Source organism: Muntiacus reevesi, chromosome 3, assembly GCF_963930625.1.
Source record: "Muntiacus reevesi chromosome 3, mMunRee1.1, whole genome shotgun sequence".
NCBI lineage: Eukaryota > Metazoa > Chordata > Mammalia > Artiodactyla > Cervidae > Muntiacus > Muntiacus reevesi.
This window is the reverse complement of record NC_089251.1, coordinates 241979226-242000474: the sequence shown is the minus strand read 5'-3', so window position 1 is coordinate 242000474 and position 21249 is coordinate 241979226. Positions and strand designations below refer to the sequence as shown.

Here is a 21249-nt window from a genome sequence, read left to right as displayed (position 1 = left end):
TGCTCCCTCCTCAAATATTTTTTCATGAGCTTTGCAAATGTACGGAAGGGGCATTTGACACCAGTGCTAAGCTCATGTTAATTATAATGTGCATGTAAATTTGTAATTTTTCCTCTGTGTCATTTACCATCCTTCTGGCCTCCTACCGACTTATTTCTACACATGTGCCTGTCTGAGCCAGAAACGGAAAAAGGTATTTAGTGACATTGTATGGAGGGAAGCATGTGAAATTACATTTGGCAAAGTCTCCTTGGAGGCACCAGGTAATGTTTTTTCTGAAAGAGCAAAAAAAAAAATCTCCTATTTATTTTTTAAGTAGCATTTTATATACATTCCACCTGCTGACCAGGTTTAATCCTTGGATGAGCAAGAAGAGTTGTCTTCCAAACAGAGAGAATAGTTGATTCTCAAGTATAAATTTCCATTTTTACTTAACTGCAGCCTCCCTACCAGTACTAAGTTCATTTCTTGGTGGAACTGGAAATACTGTACACATTTCATAGCAATATATGTAAAAATTCAATGTAACATCACACGCAGTATGAACCATCACATCCAGTGTGTCTCCCTGACTGCACTGTTGCTGAATTGTTTTTGACAAAGTGTTATTTACTTATTTACTTTTGCAGAGCGAATATGAAAACATTACCATGAGTTCCAGTTTCCCAGAACCAGGTTTTTTTTGTTTTTTTTTTAATCTCAGACGCACGGTATGTAAATCTTAGCCTTTGTTAGGAAGTTGCTTTTTGAGATAAATGCAGTACCTTAAGACCTGAGAATGAAATCTGGCCTTGTAAACCCATGTATTATTTCTATGAGCAGAGCTTAACGTGTGGAAATTGGCGATTCAAAAAAGGAACTAGGATTGGGAAGAAAAATACTTTTTATAAAACCCCTACACCAGTTCGTTTCCCTTGGGGACACCTGTAAAATACCTACACCCTAAGCCTCATCTCTTAAAAAAGAAAAGAAACGCATATTTACATTGGTAAAAATCCTAACATCTGAGATGTTTCTTGCTTGACATGTCATTCCAGATTCTGTGCATTTCCTCTGGAGAGATCTGATGCACGGTGATCACTCGGCGGTACCTACACAAACTGTAGGCCATTTTCCAGTGATTGAAGCCACTGTTCTGGAAAGGATGGATGCCCAGCTTTCGAAGACACAGTCCCACATACACATCCTCCAGGTGAAGCAGCCTGGTGTGGAGTGAGGTCTTGTAAATGAGCTCAGCCACATCAGCTGAAAAGATATAGCCGGTCCCCGAGCAGAAGGGCGGGTAGTTGCTGTCAGGGTACAAATCCCTGGGCATATACCACTTACTGCGGACATCTCGGATGGGCCCTCCGTTGATGACATAGCCAGTAAAATACCTTCTTCGTGGCTTGGTGGAGGGTTTTAATAGTTTGTAAATAAGGTTGTCCATATTGACAAAAATGTCACTGTCTGTTTTCATGACATACTTGGCTTTCGAACAAAAAGTGGCCACCCATCTCATCCCCATCAAGGTTTTGAGGGTAAGGTTATGGTAGGAATCAATGAAGTCCTCCACGATGATGTCGTGAAAGATCTGGCTCTCCTGCTCCACCATCTGGTTGAGAACAGGATCGGCGTTCTTGCCCAGGAGGAACAGGGTGGCTATCTTGATCCCTTTGAAGTTGTTCTCGTCCCCCCAGGTCTCTCGGATCGCCTGGCGGGCATCGAACTCTTTATGGGTGGTGCTGATGAGGATGACGAGGAAAGGAATGTTTTTCTCACATTTGTTGGGCTCATTTATCAGAAATTCAAAAGAATGGGGGTTTATAGGTCGAGTTCTTATGTTGCCAAAGGTGAAGTTTTTCCTTGCAACTGTCAGATGACTGAATGGCTTGGAGCCGGTGTAGGAGGAAGTAGGACGAGTTACACTCAAGTACCAGAGAGCGCTGGCCCAGCACACCACGGTCAAAACGTATAAACAGGAGACCTTCGAAGCCATTGTCTTGAGAGCACGTCTATTCCCAGTATTGAAGAGTATGCCTTCTTGGCATTAGTTTCTTTTCATTTGGCAAAGGTTGCATATTACTAGGAAATTTTAAAGTTTGACAGATCAGCGTGAGTGCAGGACTGTCCATGGGTCTCCGTGGCTGTCTGGCATCTCTGTATTCAGTCTACTTTCCTCCAAACCTGAAGCAAGGGTTCATGCCTCATCAATCTTCCTCTTAACTCTGCAAAATCAATAAAGTACAGTTGTCATTCAGATTTATTTAGTCATTTCACATCCTCAGATAAACATAATGAGACTGTAAGAATGACCCATGCTGATCAAAATAAACATAGGCATGCATTTCCATCAGTACTGAAAGCTTCCTGACACAAGCGTTCTACCTTTTTTTCCTTGATGAAAGGTGTTTATGGATATTCATACCTCTGTGGTATTAGAAAATATACTATAGATTATAAACTAAAGATGAACATGAAGGAAACTGAATATTCATAATTTTCATAAAAGATTCCCTCTTCACAAAGAAGAAGAAGCTTTCTTTGCAGTTAAATACTTTTTGATGATAAAGTCTTCTTCCAACCAGCAAAGACTCACACACAGTCTCATATTTTCTCAAGTCTAAGTTATTGTTTGTTTGACTCTGATGAAGTAATCAATCTGATGAGGTTAATCTCAACATCTCCTTGCTTTCTCTAGCCCCATTCTTGAAAATGCATCAATTGCCACAGGAAAATCTCTGCTGATATGATCTCCTTTGCCTTTTAGAAGTCATTTCCAACTTTTCCTCACTTTCCCCTTACTTTGGGTCTCACAATTATTACTTCCTCATTCTCAGTTTTCCATGACACTCCATGAGGAGAATATCGTTACTCCTCATGCATGGAGACCATGGCCCTGGTGTCCTCTAGAGTCAGCAAAATTCACTTTGGAGCTGATTTAAATGGTACAGCTTTTTGTGGTTTTCAACAATTCACCCTTATGTCTCCTTGGTGAAATCATACTGTCTCCTTTGTAATTTTTTTTACTTAGTTACACTTGCCTATAAACACGGTGCGAGTATCGTAAGAGAGAACATGGAACCTGGGGGCCACAAATTCAGTGGAGATGTGGCAGAACTCTTTAACTGGTGTTCAAATTAAAATGTTGCCCTTCAGAAGCCTAATCCCTTCTAGATCTTCAGCTGCTATCAAGTCAGTTATAAATGTATGCCAGGTTACAACATCCATTCATGTAAATAATCATCTCTTCCTTCTTGGTTAGAGCAAAATGTGTCTTGGAAGACACAGCAAATAATGGAAATTAGTTTCACCAAAGTTGCTTCGAAGAATACTATGCTCTTAGATGTATATAGACTGTATTGAAATAATTTAACTGGGACTGTAGACGGAAAATCATTTTTCCAAGCACAATAGTGATAATGAAATGAAAAGACCTGATGAGCAACAGTGGAGGTAATACACATCTTCTTGTCTAAGCCAAGTGCTGCTGTGAGTATATGATACATATGAAGCCAGCAATAACTCAGTGTAGTTATGGTTCTAACTAAATGACTATCAGAATGGCTTCAAGCAGCATGACTCCAGGCACAGTCAAGCCTCCATCCAACCCATATGAAGCTATTCTGTGAACATAGGCTCCAGTATTCCTGGGCTTCTGGCGGGAATTTCTGCCCTAAGTTTCACTGAAGGTGATAAAAAAGGGTGAGAAGTACAACACGCTTTGAAACTTTAAGCAGTAAGTCAAAGGAAGTGAGAGAAATCAGCAATAGAGAATTTAGTAAAACACTTCTCACCTTGGGATATACAGACATTGCCTCCATTTGAATGCCACAGGGATGTGAGTGAGTCTCAAGATGGGACTAGAAACCAAACTTTCTCCACCATTGTCCTAGCCTAGGATCTGATTCTTAAGAGCCTACCTTTATCAACATATATGATGATATAAGCCCTTGTCACCTTTCATACTTTTCTACTAAACTGTGAGCCACCTATCATTGAGCTGTTAAGGGACTACCCAAAAGCATCAGCTGGAATAGGCTTCTATCCAGGCCTCTTCTGGAGTCACTAATCAAGCTATCAGTGGAGGGGTGGGTTAAGAATGGGGTGTGTGACATGCTGGACAAACAGAAATAGAACCCAAATGCCGCCTCCAGGAACTCATAATCCAGGAGGAAAGACTTCAAGTCAATGATTAGAACAGTGGGATAAACATTTTCATCATAAGGCTAATGGCGTACACAGGACAGGTGGGCTGATGGACAGGGCCTGGGAGACCACCCCTGGGAGGGATGGCCCTGCAGACTGTGCAGAGTTCTGCTCCAAAGGGCACCATTCTCCTTATACTGCAAAATGAATCCCACTCCTCCACCCACTCCCGGAGTTTAACAAAGAGGTTGCCTTGGGAACAATGGCATGGAAAACTCAGTAAAGCTATCCAGGCTGAATCTTCAAGGACATCTAGGAATTATCTGGATGAGGGTTGGGCATTTTAGGGAGAGGGAATAGCATACGCCAAGTCAAAAAATGAGCGAGCCTGTCATGTGCCAGGACTGTGAAGCAAGAGGACACGGAGATGGAGGTGGTGCTCACGGAGACAGGCAGGGGGCAGATGGTGAGCGGCACTCGGAGACTGTTCTGAGCTGAGTAGCTGGTTACCCACCTTTGCAGTCTAAAGGGTGTAAGGGAGGGTTTTTATCTTCCCCAAATCCTGTGCACTGATTTTTAAGAGCAATCCGTTCCTCCATATAAAGGATATCTATCTCCCATAGTTCTATGCCCCAGAAGAAAAAGTGAAAATTCATTTTATCTGGTAATTTTCTGGTAAGATTTTCTAGCAGAAGAGACTCCATAAATATAGGGACCTGAGCAATTTAAAAAGAGCTAACAGAGGGAGAAACAGAAGAGGGATAGGTGAGAGCATGAAGCGAGTACATGTGTTCACAAACATTTTCATAGAAGAAGGAGCATTCTTCCCTGTTCAGCTAACAAACATGACCCTTCTTACCACTGCTATTGTAGGTCTCATTTAAAAATGTATATAGTGCACCAGGGGCCTCTCTGGTGGCTTCTCAAGATGGTAAAGAATCTGCCCACAATGTGGGAGACCTGGGTTTGATTCCTGGGTCAGGAAGATCCCCTGGAGAAGGGAACAGCTACCCACTCCAGTATTCTTGCCTGGAGAATTCCACAGACGGAGGAGCCAGGGGGTTGCAAAGAGGCAGACTCGACTCAGCGACTAACAATTCACTTACTTTGGTCTTCCGTGGTAGCTCAGCCTGCAGTGTAGGAGACCCCAGTTTGATTCCTCGGTCAGGTAGATCCCCTGGAGAAGAGTTAGGCTACCCACTTCAGTATTCGTGGGCTTTCCTGCTGGCTCAGATGGTAAAGAATCCACCTGCCATGTGGGAGACCTGGGTTCAATCCCTGGGTTGGGAAGATCCCCTGGAGGAGGGCATGACAATCCACTTCAATAGTCAGAGGAGCCTGGTGGGCTACAGTCCAGAGCGTTGCAAAGAGCTGGACATGACTGAGCGGCTAAGCACAGCTCACTGCAGCAGGTACTATGCTATGTGCTGTATCTGATGCCATGGATTCCATAGAGCTTTGCTCCTCACAGGGTTCCAAGAGAGGTATTTTCTCCATTTTACAGATGAGAATGTGGCAACTCAGAGAGGCTAAGTAGCTTGTTCAAGACCACACATCAGGTGAGTGACCAGGTAAATAGTCTCCCCAAGCTTCCTAAGGCCTGTTAGGACAACAGGCAAAACCCTTGGCACGGGAAAGCCCAGGGCGGAAGGGAGCAGGCTGCTGTCCTCCCAGAGACACAGGTTTATTTTCTTAGATGTGTGCCCATCGCTTGAATTTTTTTTTTTTAGTTCATTTTGGTTTGCTACACACCACACCACACCAGGTCTGTGGGGATCCTGATCAACCAAAAAATGCTGATGTGCAAAGAGCAGATTAAAGGTGAAGATGCTGCGGGTAGGGGTACCAGCTGTAGATGTTGAAGAGGTTCAGAAATACTGCAGTTTCTTTTCTCTCAAGTCCTGCAAAATACACTCACACTGAAAGAATCACTCTTTCTATTGACTGTTTTTTTTTTTTCAGACAAGAACAGAAGTAGGCACAGTGCTCCATCTCAGCCCCCCATAAAAGAGAGGCTTTGAAATGGGAAAAGAAACCAGCCAGAATCTAAGGAGTAGCCAAGGATACTACAGACCCACAGCAAAGGGTGCTCAAAAATGTCCTTTTTGCTCACAACCAAACAGATTTCCATGGTGGTCGAGCAAGCACAGAGATATGCCTCTGGACCAGAAATAGTAATATAAGTAAAGAGAGGAGAAAGTAGCCTGGTGCATTGAACTCTAAAGGGTAATTTCCTGTATGTTGGATGAAGTTGTTGGTAACGGGCCAGATGCTCTTGTTTTACTCCTTGAGTAACTTGCCCTGTGGTTTTCTGTGTCTCAGTGGCCTTGGGTATAAAATAAGGGCAAAAATAGCATCTGCTTTACTTCCAAATCCATTATAGGTATTGAATTTCTAGGGAGAGAATGCTACGCAAGCAGATGATATTAGGATACAAACAACACGTTCCAATGGGGCGAGGGGATTCCGTCAGTCCATGGGTTCAGGATTTATGATCCAGGCACATGTATTGATTGAGTCTTCTAAATATATAGGATTGCTGTCAGTTTTTTCCTTTAGTGACTACACTGTACGGATTTTCCTGCTAGAGAACTCTATTTTCTTCCTGGAAAACTCAAGGCTGAAAGTCCACTGAAAAGTTAAGAAAATTCATCAGCTTAACAGTTCTGGGGAGGGAGTGAGTGGCACACAGCAGAATCCTCCAGAGAGTTCCTTCAGTTTTACAAAATTGAAACAAAACAAAATAAAACAAATCTCTGTTTAACAGATAACTTAATGTATCAGTAAAATAGAAAGTGGCACATATAATATTTATTACTCCTTTTAAGCATCCCTCCCTCGTGGCTCAGATGGTAAAGGATCTGCCTGCAATGCAGGAGACCTGGATTCAATCCCTGGGTCGGGAAGATCCCCTGGAGAAGGGAACAGCCAGCCACTCCAGTATTCTTGCCTGGAAAATCCCATGGATAGAGGAGCCTGGCGGGCTACAGTCCATGGGGTCGCAAAGAGTTGGACATGACTGAGCGACTCACACACACTACAAGGACTGACTACACATTAACGTGTCATCCATTAAATGCAGATCCCTCCATGTAGAAACATTTAACTAGAATATTTAAAAGATTCCCACCCACCCCCACCCCAGGGCCTTTCTGTATCACAGGTTACCTTCATTCACAGAATTTCTGTAACCATCCACCTTCACGTTTTAGGAAGTTAATGGGGCAGAGTTTTCCACTTGAGAGGTACATGTTTCTCCTAGAAATTGCATCTTGGATAGTCTGTTATTGTGAATAACTTATTTTTTTTAAGTCCCTGAATTTGTGAAAAGGTCTGTTGTATAGCCAGAGGTCAGTCCTAATAACAAGTGGGTAGTGTCCCTTGGGTGACCTATGCATAGTTTGGGTGCCAAGTTCATGTTCTCCATCATAGTTCAAGCAGGCACAGGTCAACTCTGACTTCCTAAAGCTCAGTTACCACTGGGTTGGCTTCACAATTATTCTAGCTGCCCTACACCCGTGGGTAAGGGGGCCCCAGGAAATGGCCTACTTCCATGTTCTCTGTCTTAAGGAATATAACAGCTCCTTCACTGGCTCAGCAGAGATGCACTGAACACCCGCTGAAGCCAGGCACTGTTTTCTAAGATGCTAAGATGGATGGAGAGCTTACTTTCTAGGAGACGAAGGCAGATATTAAACACATGATAAATGAAGGAAAAAATACGTTCAGATAGAGATACATGCTGTGATAAAAATAAAGTGAAGCGACGGGGGATGGAGACTGAGCCGAGCTAGAAGGGCATGGGGCTACTTTAGTTAAATTGGTCCGTCTCTAAGAGGGGGACGCTGGAGTTGAGAATAGAAGGTCTCAAGTATTTCTGATTTAGTTCTTGAGTCTTTTACTAAGTTTTTGTTTCTTTACTTGGCTCTTTGGGATAAATGCTTTCTTAGGAGCATCTTTTTGGTTTTTGACCTCTGCCCTTCTCTTGGTTTTGGGGTTTTCTTGACTTCATGTTTCTCAGCTATGGCCTTTCCACACACTCTTGCAAATATCCTACATGCCTAGAGATGTAGCTTAGCTACTGTATTCATTGGCCAGGGATTCTGTGACTAAGAAACACAGAGTGGGAACTTAAATGAGTTAAGTTTATTGCTTCATAGTCCTAAAGGCTGGAAGTCTGAACAGATGTGGGCTGGGTTCACTTCTTCCAAGGGCTCTGAGGGAAAATCTGTCCCATGCCTTTCTCCTAGCTTTGGGCACACTGTTGGCCATCTTCGGTAAACCAGGGCTGTAAATGCATCACCCAGATCTTTGCCTTCATCTTCCCTTGGCGTTCTGCTTGTTTGTGTCTCTGTCCAAATTTCTCCTTTTTATAAAGACTGTCTGTGCTCATACTCAGTCATGCCCTCCTCTTTGCAACCCTTTGGACTGTAGCCCACCAGGCTCCTCTGTCCATGAGATTTTCCAGGCAAGGGCACTGGAGTTGGTTGGCATTTCCTCCTGCAGGGGATCTTCCTGACCCAGGGATTGAACTTGTGTCTCCTGCATTGCAGGTGGATTCTTTACCCACTGAGTCATCGGGGAAGCCCCTTTATAAGGACACTAGTCATATTAAATTAGGGCTCACCCTCATGACTTCATTTAAAAACTCTGTTTCCAAACAAGGTCACCTTCTGAGGCACTGGGGCTAGGACTTCAGTGGATCTGTTTGGAGAGACATAATTCCATTCATAACTACTTTCCTGAGTAGCAACAAAATGAAATATTTTGCTCCACAAGAATTCACTACTCCACACATTTTATTTTCTTTGTTTAAGCACAGAAATTCTTGGGTTTTGGTAAATTAACTTTGAAAGGATGAACGATTTGTAACTGTTACAGCATTCAAAGGAGGATGAAACATGAATGTGTAATGGGACACAAACTTTGGTTTGCTTTTACATTAGAAACAAAAGCTAGTTCAGATTATATTTTAAGACCACGTGAAGAATATGACACAATTTGTTTTTTTTTACTTAAGCAGCCTTTTGTTCCTGCCACTTCTCTTCCCCTGGAACCTTCCTTAAAAACTAATTAGTTGAGAAAGCTAAGTCAGGGCTGTGGCGAATTTTCCAAAAGCTTGGGGGCCAACAGTTCTTAAAATACTGATTTGGTTTCTAGAGAATAAGGACAATTCTCCAGTGTCACTTCAAATTACCAGCATGTTTATTCTTCAGAACAAATTTTGAATATTTAGAGGCCATGGAGGAGTACAAAAATGGTCTTAATGTTAAAATCTGCATAGTAACTTTAAATTCATGGTGCAGAAAGATAAGCCAGTTGAAAAGAAAAAAAGCCCATTTTTAACCAGTTAAAATAGAGGAATGAAAACAAGACAAATTCAGAGAGAGAGAGAGAGAGAAGGCTAAATACTAGTGCTTATAAAATGCTCTTGAAGTGGATGTGTACCTGGCTGTACAATGCATCACGGTAGTGAGTAGGTAAGAGATTCGTTCTGAAAAGTGTTTTGATTTCAGATAACTTTGCTCATAGCCAGTAAATCAGTGAAATCAAAGAATCTTCACTCTGTGGGGAAATTCAAGAATTCAGACCGCAACAGAACTAATTGATAAACGAGCCCCAAAAGCCAGAGTCGACTCAGCTGCATTAATTTAGCGAATGGTTATCTTGACGCCAGACTCCCTCCCTTCCTCTCATTCTTATAATTATGCCCTAAATAAGCACAGGAGAGGAAGAAATAAAGCACTATTAACACCAGATAATGGTCCTTGAAGGCAGAATTTCATAAACCATTATGTTATACAGCTTGCTAACTTATTATCTCTCCAAATCACAGAGGGCTGGCTTTCTCTCCCAGCCTTTTCTCTCAAGTAAGCCTCCTTGGCCGTGGAAGGCAGCATAGCCACACACGTTGAAATCCCTGAATGCTCGTAGTAACTGTAACTGTTCTGACTCTTCTGCCTCAGAAAGACAAAGAGCTAATTTGCTCCTTAAAAAAAAAAAAAAACATTTAATTATGAAGCCTTTCAAGGAGACCCCATAATTGAACTTAGCCAACAGATCATTTGCAACGAGGATGTGCCAGAAAGCAAAAGGTAATATTCGTCATGACTTGGCGGTTGAAATCATTTCCCTCTCAAATCTGGAAGAAATTATTTGAACCTTTCTTTCTTCAGTTCAATATACCTTGAAATTTATTGCAAAGGGCCTTTATAAATCCCTGCATTGAGAAGAATGGGGCCAGCTTGAAAGAGGAGTGCTTGGGATGAGGGTGCTTTTGTGTGGGCTTAGGGCTCTTGCTATTCTGAAAGCTACACTCTATTTCACTGCAGAGAAAGTACACTTCAAATTAGAAAGGAAGATTATAGCTTTCTTCAAGTCAATGTGTTGCCCTAGTTCTAGAATTCAGGAAAATTTTAAACATTGCTACAATCCTCTCAGGGAAAAATGAAAATGAGGATATCTCATTATTTTAAATAAATGCTTGGCTTCCTTTGCAGTGATGGATATTCTGTCTCGACTGCCTCATATGAGACACATTTTTAAAGATGGGCAGAGCGATCACTTATTTAATCACAGGAGCCTGGGAGGCCGGTAATGCGGTTGGGCCTCAGATAGGGCATCTCTACTGGGAGAGGAAACGCCAGGATGTTTTATTACAGATTTGGAAGAGCACACGAGGAAAGACATCCTGCTAATATAAACAGCAGCTGGGAGAATTTAAAAAATGATGAGCTATGTGATACCAAAAAGAGTTTTCACTTGGCCCATTATTTTGGGGGGAAGCTGACAAAAATGGGTATTTTTAGACGCTAGAAAGATGTTAGTGTATTGCCATCTAAAATTTACAAAGTCTAAGGAGCGATATTTCTTAGATAGCTCATGACAGAGAGACAATATTATTTTAGGTCATGTTTCAAAGAGTGATATAAGTACCATAGCCACTGACAATATGTGGATGAGAATTTGCAATTTTTATTTTCCTTTTCCCCCTTTTCTAAATTGAATGCCCCTTTATACCATATCACTTAACTGGAAAACATAATAGCCCCAAATAATTTCATGTGGATGCTGTCAATGGAGATTATTCTTCAGGCAGTCAATCTTATGGCATTAGAGGTACTGGATTCAACTCCCAGGTTTTAGTCATTGGTTCTGAACTCAGTGCATCTCTCTGCCTTGTTTCCTCATCTGTTAAGTGAGAATGATGATATCTGGACATTCTTTTCAGGGTCAGTGTAAGGATCAAATTTCAAAAATTATTTGAAAGTAATTTGTAAGCTGAAGACTGCTACATGAATTAAAAGTATTATCACTGTTAATATAAACATGATAAAAACAAATCCTGAGAGGGCTACCTAGAAAAGGTTTCCTGAGCAATGATAGGTCAATGCATCTTGAGTATGTGGTGCAAAACCAATTTTCTTACTTGGCTGTTGCTCCCAAAAGCTTGGTACTTCTAGAGGATTCTTTTCATAAGAAGTTTCAATGTCATTTTATAACACCTATATTAAAAAGGTCTTGCACTTTTGAAAAGAAAAGAGGGGGAGAGGAAGTTTGCAAGTTGGAGGGAATGTCATTATGTCATTACTCTTGGCACTAATGTGAGATAGAATTAAATGTTCTCAAATAGGACTTGAGAATATGAAAAATCTACCAGATTTAACTAGCCCTTTGAGTAGCATTTACATAGCCATAATTAATATTCTATGTACACTAAGATAGGCTGAAATGACTATGCCATGATTCTTTTACAGATGCTTAAGACAAAGTCAATACAAAATTCATGATTTTTTTCTTTATTGGGTTGTCAAGGTTTTTAATAGAACCTAATGGAAAGATGGAGAAGGTTTATACAGTTGGTCAAAACAAGACCCGGAGCTGACTGTGCCTCATATTATGAGCTCCTTATTGCAAAACTCAGTCTTAAAGAAAGTAGGGAAAAACCACTAGGCCATTCAGGTATGACCTAAATCAAATTCCTTATGATTACACAGTGGAGGTGATGAACAGATTCAAGGGATTAGATCTGATAGAGAGTGCCTGAAGAACTATGGACAGAGGCTTGTAACATTGTACAGGAAGCAGTGACCAAAATCATCCCCAAGAAAAAGAAAAATAAGAAGGCAAAGTGGTTGTCTGGGAAGGCTTTACAAATAGCTGAGAAAAGCAGAGAAGTAAAAGACAGGGGAGAAAGGGAAAGATATACTCAACTAAATGCAGGGATACAGAGAATAGCAAGGAGAGAAAACAAGACTTTCTTAAACCAAGAATGCAAAGAAATAGAGAAAAATAACAGAATGGGAAAGACTAGAGATCTCCTCAAGAAAACTGCAGATATCAAGGGAATAATTCAGGCAAGGATGTGTACAATAAAGGACAGAAATGGTAAGGATGTAACTGAAGCAGAAGAGATTAAGAAGAGGTGGCAAGAATACACAGAAGAACTATGTAAGAAAGGTCTTGATGACTCAGATAACCACGATGCTGTGGTTACTCATCTACAGCCAGACATCCTGGAGTGTGAAGTCAAATGGGCCTTAGGAAGCATTACAATGAACAAAGCTAGTGGAGGTGACAGAATTCCAGCTGAGCTATTTAAAATTCTTAAAGATGATACTGTGAAGGTGCTGCACTCAGTACGTCACCAAATTTGGAAAACTCAGCAGTGGCCACAGAACTGGAAAAGGTTAGTTTTCATTCTAATTCCAAAGAAGGTCAATGTCAAAGAACGTTTCAAATACTGTATGACTGTATTTCACATGCTAGCAAGGTAATCTCAAAATCCTTCAAACTGGGCTTCAATAGTATGTGAGTTGAGAACTTCCAGATGTACAAGCTGGGTTTCGAAGAGGCAGAGAAAATGGAAATCAAATTGCCAATATCCGTTGGATCATGGAGAAAGCAAGGTAGAAAAATATCGAGCTCTGCTTCATTGATTACATTGATCCTCTGTGTGGATCACAACTAACTGTGGACAGTTTTTAGAGATGAGTGTACTAGACCATCTTGCCTGTCTCCTGAGAAACCTCTATTTAGGTGAAGAAACAACAGTTAGAACCAGACATGGTACAATGGACTGGTTCCAAATCGGGAAAGGAGTACATCAAGGCTGTATACTGTCACCTTGTTTATTTAACTTCTGTGCAGAATACATCATGTGGAATGCCAGGCTAGATGAGCCAGCCACAAACTGAAAATATCAACAACCTCAGATATGGGCTTTCCTGGTGGTTCAGATGGTAAAGAATCTGCCTGCAATGCAGGAAACCTGGGTTCGATGCCAGGGTCGGGTCGAGATGATCCCCTGGAGAAGGGAATGGCAACCCACTCCAGTATTCTTGCCTGGAGAATTCCATGGACAGAGGAGCCTGGCAAGTTATAGTCCATGGGCTCACAAAGGGTCAGACACGACTGAGCTACAAACACTTTCTTTCACTTTTAGATATGTAGATGCTATCACTCTAACAGCAGAAAGTGAAGAGGAACTAAAGAGCCTTTTGACGAAGGTGAAAAAGGAGAATGACAAAGCTGGTTTAGAACTCAACACTGAAAAAACTAAGATCATGGCTTGTGGTCCCATTCAGTTCAGTTCAGTTCAGTCACTCAGTCGTGTCCGACTCTTTGTGACCCCATGAATCGCAGCATGCCAGGCCTCCCTGTCCATTACCAACTCCTGGATTTACCCAAACCCATGTCCATCGAGTTGGTGATGCCATCCAGCCATCTCATCCTCTGTCATTCCCTTCTCCTCCTGCCCCCAACCCCAGCATCAGAGTCTTTTCCAATGAGTCAACTCTTCACGTGAGGTGGCCAAAGTATTGGAGTTTCAGCTTCAGCATCAGTCCTTCCAATGAACACCCAGCACTGATCTCCTTTAGGATGGACTGGTTGGATCTCCTTGCAGTCCAAGGGATTCTCAAGAGTCTTTGCCAATGCCAGTTCAAAAGCATCAATTCTTCGGCGCTCAGCTTTCTTCACAGTCCAACTCTCACATCCACGCATGACCATTGGAAAAACCATAGCCTTGACTAGACAGACCTTTGTTGGCAATGTAATGTCTCTGCTTTTTAATATGCTATGTAGGTTGGTTATAACTTTCCTTCCAAGGAGTAAGTGTCTTTTAATTTCATGGCTGCAATCACCATCTGCAGTGATTTTGGAGCCCAGAAAAATAAAGTCTGACACTGTTTCCACTGTTTCCCCATCTATTTCTCATGAAGTGACGGGACCAGACCAGATGCCATGATCTTACTTTTCTGAATGTTGAGCTTTAAGCCAACTTTTTCACTCTCCTCTTTCACTTTCATCAAGAGGCTTTTTAGTTCCTCTTCACTTTCTGCCATAATAGTGGTGTTATCTGCATATTTGAGGTTATTGATATTTCTCCCAGCAATCTTGATTCCAGCTTGTGCTTCTTCCAGCCCAGCGTTTCTCATGATGTACTCCGCATATAAGTTAAATAAGCAGGGTGACAATATATAGCATTGACGTACTCCTTTTCCTATTTGGAACCAGTCTGTTGTTCCATGTCCAGCGGTCCTATTACTTCATGGCAAATACAAGGGGGAAAAGTGGAAGCAATGACAGATTTTATTTTCTTGGGCTCCAAAATCACTGTAAATGATGACTGCAGCCATGAAATTAACAGATGCTTGCTCTTTGGAAGGAAAGCTATGACATACCTTGACAGCATATTAAGCAGAGACATCGCTTTGCCAACAAAGGTTCGTATGGTCAAAGCTATGGTTTTTCCAGTAGCCATGTGAGAACTGGATCATAAAGAAGGCTGAGTGCTGAAGAATAAATTGATGCTTTTGAACCGTGGTATTGGAGAAGACTGTTGAGAGTCCCTTGGACTTCAGGGAGATCAAACCAGTCAATCCGAAATAAATCAACCCTGAATATTCACTGGAAGGGCTGATGCTGAAGCTCTAATATTTTGACCATCTGATGTGAACAGTCAACTCATTGGAAAAGACCTTGATGTTAGGAGAGATTGAAGGTAAAAGGAGAAAGGGGTTGGAGAGGATGAAGTGGTTAGATAGCATCACCAACTCAATGGACATTAATTTGAGCAAACTCCAGGAGATAGTGGAGGACAGAGGAGACTAGCGTGCTACAGTACATGGGGTTGCAAAGAGTTGGACACAACTTAGCAAGTAAACAACAACATTGGAAATGTACTATTACACAGTAAGTCATCACTGTGACACAACTAAGAGACAACCAGTTTTCACCATCAGAATCAGCTTCATGAATTGTTCCATCGTCACCCAAAGGAACCTCTGGGTGACAATGATGCTTTTTTTCGGGCAGAGTAGCTTTTTCACTATGTGCTTTGGTTCCTGGGTTGGAAAGATTCCCTGGAGAAGGAATACCCACTCCAGTTATTCTGGCCTGGAGAATTCCATGGACTGTGCAGTTCATGGGGTCGCAGAGTATTGGATATGACTGAGTGACTTTCACTTTAACTTCTGCTTCTGAAATCCAGTTTTGTGTACAACATTCTTATTGTTTAATTCATTTTTATCTGCATTGGGTCTTTGATGCTGTGAGCTTGCTTTCTCTAGCCCTGGCAAGTGGGAGTTATCCTCTTGCTGCTTCTCATCACAGCGGTTTCTCTTGTGGAGCATGGGCTCTAGAGCGTGTGGGCTCAGGTTGTGGTGTGCAGGCCTCGTTGCTCTGCAGCACGTGGGATCTCCCTGGGACAGGATCAAACCTGTGTCCCCTGCGTTGGCAGGCAGACTCCCAACTACTGCACTACCAGGGAAGCCCTATAATATTGTTAATTTAGTACCGACTGGCCAATCCGATGGAAACGCTGATGTTTCTTTCATTCTCATCCTCAGTCAACTGCACTGGTCCTTCACAGTCCTTGCCTCTGCCAATCCTCAGCCTTGCTTCCCACAATTTGTTCACCAAACCCATCCGTGTTCAACTTCATCTTCACCAGACACTCTTTTATGCCTTGGATTTCCATTTCTGCACATTTTCTTCTGTTTACAAGTTCCTTTTCGCTGAAGATTCTTATTTCCCCAATGGTTAGACACCCAGCCTGCTGATTTTCATTCTACTACCATGTTGAACTCTTCACCACAATCAGCCTTACCTACATAGCTCTGGAATCTGTTTGACTCCTCTAGTTTGGATTCCATAGGCAGGGTTTAGAATATTAATCTCTCCCACAGGATTTTGGTTCAGTTCTCACTCGTATCATTTCTCTTTTCTCTCTCTCTATTGCATAAATCTCCCACTGTTGCCTGTCATCTTTCTTCCAACTCCTGTGCCTTTAAATATTGTGGGGTTAGGCCTCATTATCAAAGAGACTGAGACAGTTTGTCTCTTGGACAAAGCACAGGATTGACAGTCGACATGAAAAGATTCTAACTGTAGCTTTGCCATGAAATCTCTTTGGAAACCTACCCCCAACCCCTGGACAACTCTCTCTTAGTTTAAAAACTGCATTATCCTGGGACTTCCATCGTGGTCCAGTAGCTAAGACTTTGAGCTCCCAATGCCAGGGACCTGGGTTTGATCCCTGGTTGGGGAACTAGATCCCACATGTTGTAACACACAAGGTCCTATATGTCCTGGGCAGCCAAATTAAAAAAAAAAAAAATAGTGTTTAAAAAAATTTGCATTAATCCTCAGTGATCGGAAATTCTGCCACTAGTCCATGTTTTCTCAGCCCATTTGGTGAAGGACTCTTCCAGATTTGGTGTTTTCAGCCTCTCCATTCCCACTGGCTCCTTTTTTGTTTTCAGAAGTACTTATCTGCCTTTGCTTAGAAAAATGACAAGAGTGACAGCAAAACCTTCTCCGACATCACATTAAATTAGCAGTATGTTTTTCTCCTTTGTTTCATATGCAGAGCCCCTAAATGAGTGCTCTTGCCTGTTTTCCTCGATTTCCTCATCTATTTAACTCTTGCAATTTACCAGCGTGCCCTGCAGCACCTTCCCTGCTCTCACCTGCTTTTTTGTTTGTTTGTTTTGTTTTTATTCATTTATTTTTATTAGTTGGAGGCTAATTACTTTACAATATTGCAGTAGGTTTTGTCATACATTGACATGGATCAGCCATGGAGTTACATGTATTCCCCATCCTGATCCCCCCTCCCACCTCCCTCTCTACCCTATCCCTCTTGGCCCCTCTGTACCTTCAGCTTTTGTCTAGGCTTCCTTCTTACTCATTCCTTCCATCTTGCTGCTCAGCTTTCTGGTGGGCCTCTGTGTTTCTCCTCTGCATCCTCCTCTGTCTGCTCTTTACACTCTGCAAACCAGCCCCAGGCCTCCCTTTAGTCTCCTCAGCAAGGGGAGCTCATTCTTCTGAGGAAAGGCTTCTGCTGTCAACCTTCCAAGGGTGTTCACACCAGAAAGGTGAACCAAGTTGATCTGTCTTCCCATTTTCAGAACTGTTTTCTGTCTCAGACACGGTATAAATGGCAATTTGTAGCAAAGCAGAGAGACATGTGCTTTCCATCTGCCTTTTGCTTCCCCCTACCCGCACTGAAGACAATTTATTTCAGAATGCAAGTGTCTGAGTCCAAGTTCTTAAACAGGGAAGTCTGCATCACAGACAAACTTAACAGGCTAGGGTAGGTTTTGCTAATGACAACAAAAAGTAAAAAATGATTCTGTGCTTCCTGTCCACCTACATATATGAGAGGTTTTACTTTTCATTGTATTTGAGATGTCAGGCTGTTTCTGAAAGTGTTAAAATGTTGTAAAGTCCTATTCAAAGCGTGTTTTTACTTGACCCATTAGAGATGACTTCTCATGAAATTCTGAGGCTATTTTTTGTTTAAGGACTGCATTTTAATAGTCACTTTTTCAGTAAGTCATAGACAGATGGCACCGGTGACTTTTCTAAGAGATTTCAACCTATTTAATTTCCTTTCCCTTTATTACATAATTTGAAAACCCATCAGACAGTTTGAAAGTTTTACAAAAGTAGGAGATAGGAAAGGTCTTTACGTATAATTGGAAACAGTCATTTGTGAGAGAAAATAGTCTTGGAAAAAAATTTCACTTGCCATTGAACATTATGTTTCTTCAGTTAAAACTAATACCATTTTCACGGGTGGGTAGATTCTCAGAGCTCATCATTATTAAGATTTGTTAAATCAAAATTATCACTTTAAGTAATTATTTTGAAATAATATTTTAAATAGTAGTTTCTATTTTATCATTGGTTAGTATTTTCTAGGACTATATTAAGTGCTTTACAAATAACTATTTGTTCATCTACTTGATGTATTTAGAAGACACACCATTGCTTCCCCACCTCTACTCACATCTATCATGTTCTCTACAGTTTACATAAAACCTTACTAACAATTTTCAGTGGCTAGGACTCCATGCTTCCAATGCAGGGAGCCTGGGTTCAATTGTAGGTCAGGAAACTAGATTTCACTTGCCACAACAAAGAGTTCACATGCTGCAACTAAAGATCCATGTGCCACAAGTAAGATCCGGCACACATAAATAAATAAATAATTTTGAAAAAAAGAAATGGGCATTCTTGTTCCTATTTTATAGAAAGGAAAAAGACCCAAAGAGATTAAGCAACTTGCTCTACCAGCATCTTATAGCTAGTGATTGATCCTGGATTTAAACCCAAGTCTATTAAACTGTCACGTGGGGGGTCCATACAGTATATTCTGCATTTTACTTTTTACATGGTAGTCAGATTTTAAAAGTTTGTTTTCATATTTTCTGTAATATAAAAAGTATCCATGGACTAATATGAGAAATAGGGGAAACTGACTCAGAGCTGCTACAAATCTTAACATGGCTTTAAGCGTCTTTCTGGCCCTGAGATCCTTAATTTTATAATGTAGATGTGTAGTTATTATTTTTTTAATGAGAACTGGAGAAAGGATGAAGGACTCATCCCCATTTACAAGGCTACTCCCTTCACAATATTTAGATATCTAGAAAACTAAACCAATAATGACGCTTTGAGCTCACGCAATTCAATGTCAAAAGGAAATAGTTGCTCTTAAGGGATATTTTAATTAAGCTCTGAATACTGGATGAGCTACTTACTCATCTCTACCATAATGAAGCAGTCACTTTTATCTTGTGGAGAGTGTAAGATCTGGCATCTGAAGCTCTGTTACTTACTAGCTATATGATTATAATCAAGTCAAGTCTCCACTTCTGGCAGATTTGGTAGATTAGCTAACTGATTTCCCATTCCAATCCCTCTTCAGCTTTTCTTCCAGGAAATAGGACATCTGTAATAGAAGATGAAGTCCAGACTACATTTCCCAGGTCCCTTTACAACTAGGAAAAAGGCACATGACTTAAACTCTACCAATCAGAAGCCTGTCTCTGGGCAAGACAAAGATGCAGGAGTGAGCAACATAAGATGGCAACTGCTTTCTAGTTATTTGGATTGACTGGAAAGCACATGGAGTGGCAAAGTTGTTCTTCTGGATCACTGTGATGGAATTTCCTCCAAATGTGAACATCGTAGGAGTGGACAGAGGCAGGGGCAGCCTTGATGCGTCCCCTAAAAGAGCTCCAAATAACTGTCAGGCACTGTATGAGCTGTGTTGTTCATGGCCCTGCTGTCTGGCTGGTTAGGAACCAAACCTGAGTCTTGCCCTCCCGAAGATTCCACGAACTACCTAGTACTCTTTGACTAGTTCCTTTCTCTTTAACCTGGTAGAGTAGACTCTGTTGTCTGTAACTAAGAACTCCAGATGCCATTCAACTTCCTTAAGTATAAAATGAGATAATGATAATCTAATTTTGATTAGAGGTCCATGGTTGTGAGATACATGGTAAGCTTTAAAATGGCATATGCATTTTAATTTCTGTTATTATTAATTGCTGGCCACTCACGTTTTGCTGGAGAGAACTACCAACCACCACAAAATAAATCAGTCCCTGCTGTATTTATCTTGGAAAATGCCACAGAGCTTTGCCCATGTGAGGTGCAGCCTTCTGAATTAAGGAATATACTTGAAAACTCTATTTTCCCTCTCAATGCTGTCTAAGAATGTATAGCGTCTGTCTGTGTGGACTAGATGTAACCTGGCCCTCTTATTGTGATATTGCTTAGGAAAAAATATCCTGGATGACAACTGATTATTTCTTTGGGAAACTCTTGTGCCCCTTTCTCCAAGGTCAATTCACAAACTACACAGCCTTCATTTAAAAACAAACTCCAAAAATATACTGTCAAAAATTGATGAAAATTCATTTGGGTCTTTTTTTGTGATGTGTTAATTTTACTTATATAATTATACATGGCATCATACATGTGTCTACTCTCGAGTCTGGAGACGTGCTGACAACTTATTTTCTGTCCTTTTTTCTTTCTTTCTTTTTTTGGTACTGAAAAGGATCATTGTATTTTTGTTTGCACTTATTCATTATATTTGACACTTCCATGATTAAAATGTATAAATGTTACATTAAGTATATAAACTGAAGTGAAAATCCCCTACCTTTAAGGAGTTTATAGCTATATTAATTAAAATCTAGAAGAAATAAATAAGTAGTTATGCAATCTTAACTGAAATAGTTAACTGTTGATGAAGATGACTGGGTTAAATTAATGGAAGAGACAACATTTTACTTAGATTAAAAATTTTTTTAATGGAATCTCAATAGGAGAAACACTGGTTGTGGGGCAGAGGCATTTAGTGATAAGATGAAAGCACTTGCAAAGAAACAAAGGTGTTAAATTGTTTGGTTTATTTGGAGAACAGGGAGCTCTCCAGTATGGCACATTCTTGGATTCATGATAGAGTGTAGTTAAAATTAAGAATGCAGAGGAAGTCATTGCCCAGGAGTATATTTCTTCTCCACCATACCTTTTATCATTTCTTCCTCTTTAATATACTTTCCTAACTTCACTGTTGATTGTATTTTAGGTTGACTGTTTCATATGGAAAAACCCCTCAATCCAAAGACCAGTTTCTTTGATTGTTTTTTAACTGCGTCTCTTTGATAAACTGTAACTTCTGCAAGGGCAAAGATTTTATCTGGCTTTATCACTATTTTTATTACTCTCATTATTATGTCTATCCCTATCACTATGCCTAAGCATAATAGCACAGTGCAAGAAATACTATAGTTGATAAATAAATAACTGTGAGTA

The 21249-nt window shown here is 41.0% G+C and overlaps 1 protein-coding gene across 1 annotated transcript in view; it reads right to left on the bottom strand.

Annotated features, from left to right (window-relative positions):
* Positions 1-241: 241 nt before the first annotated feature.
* Positions 242-21249, bottom strand: part of B3GALT1 (beta-1,3-galactosyltransferase 1) — a 45190-nt gene continuing 24182 nt past the window's right edge. The window contains exon 2 of the mRNA XM_065927888.1: positions 242-2207. Within this exon, the coding sequence (XP_065783960.1) occupies positions 998-1978 (981 nt within the window). The 5' untranslated portion in view covers positions 1979-2207 and the 3' untranslated portion in view covers positions 242-997. The remainder of the gene's footprint in view (positions 2208-21249) is intronic.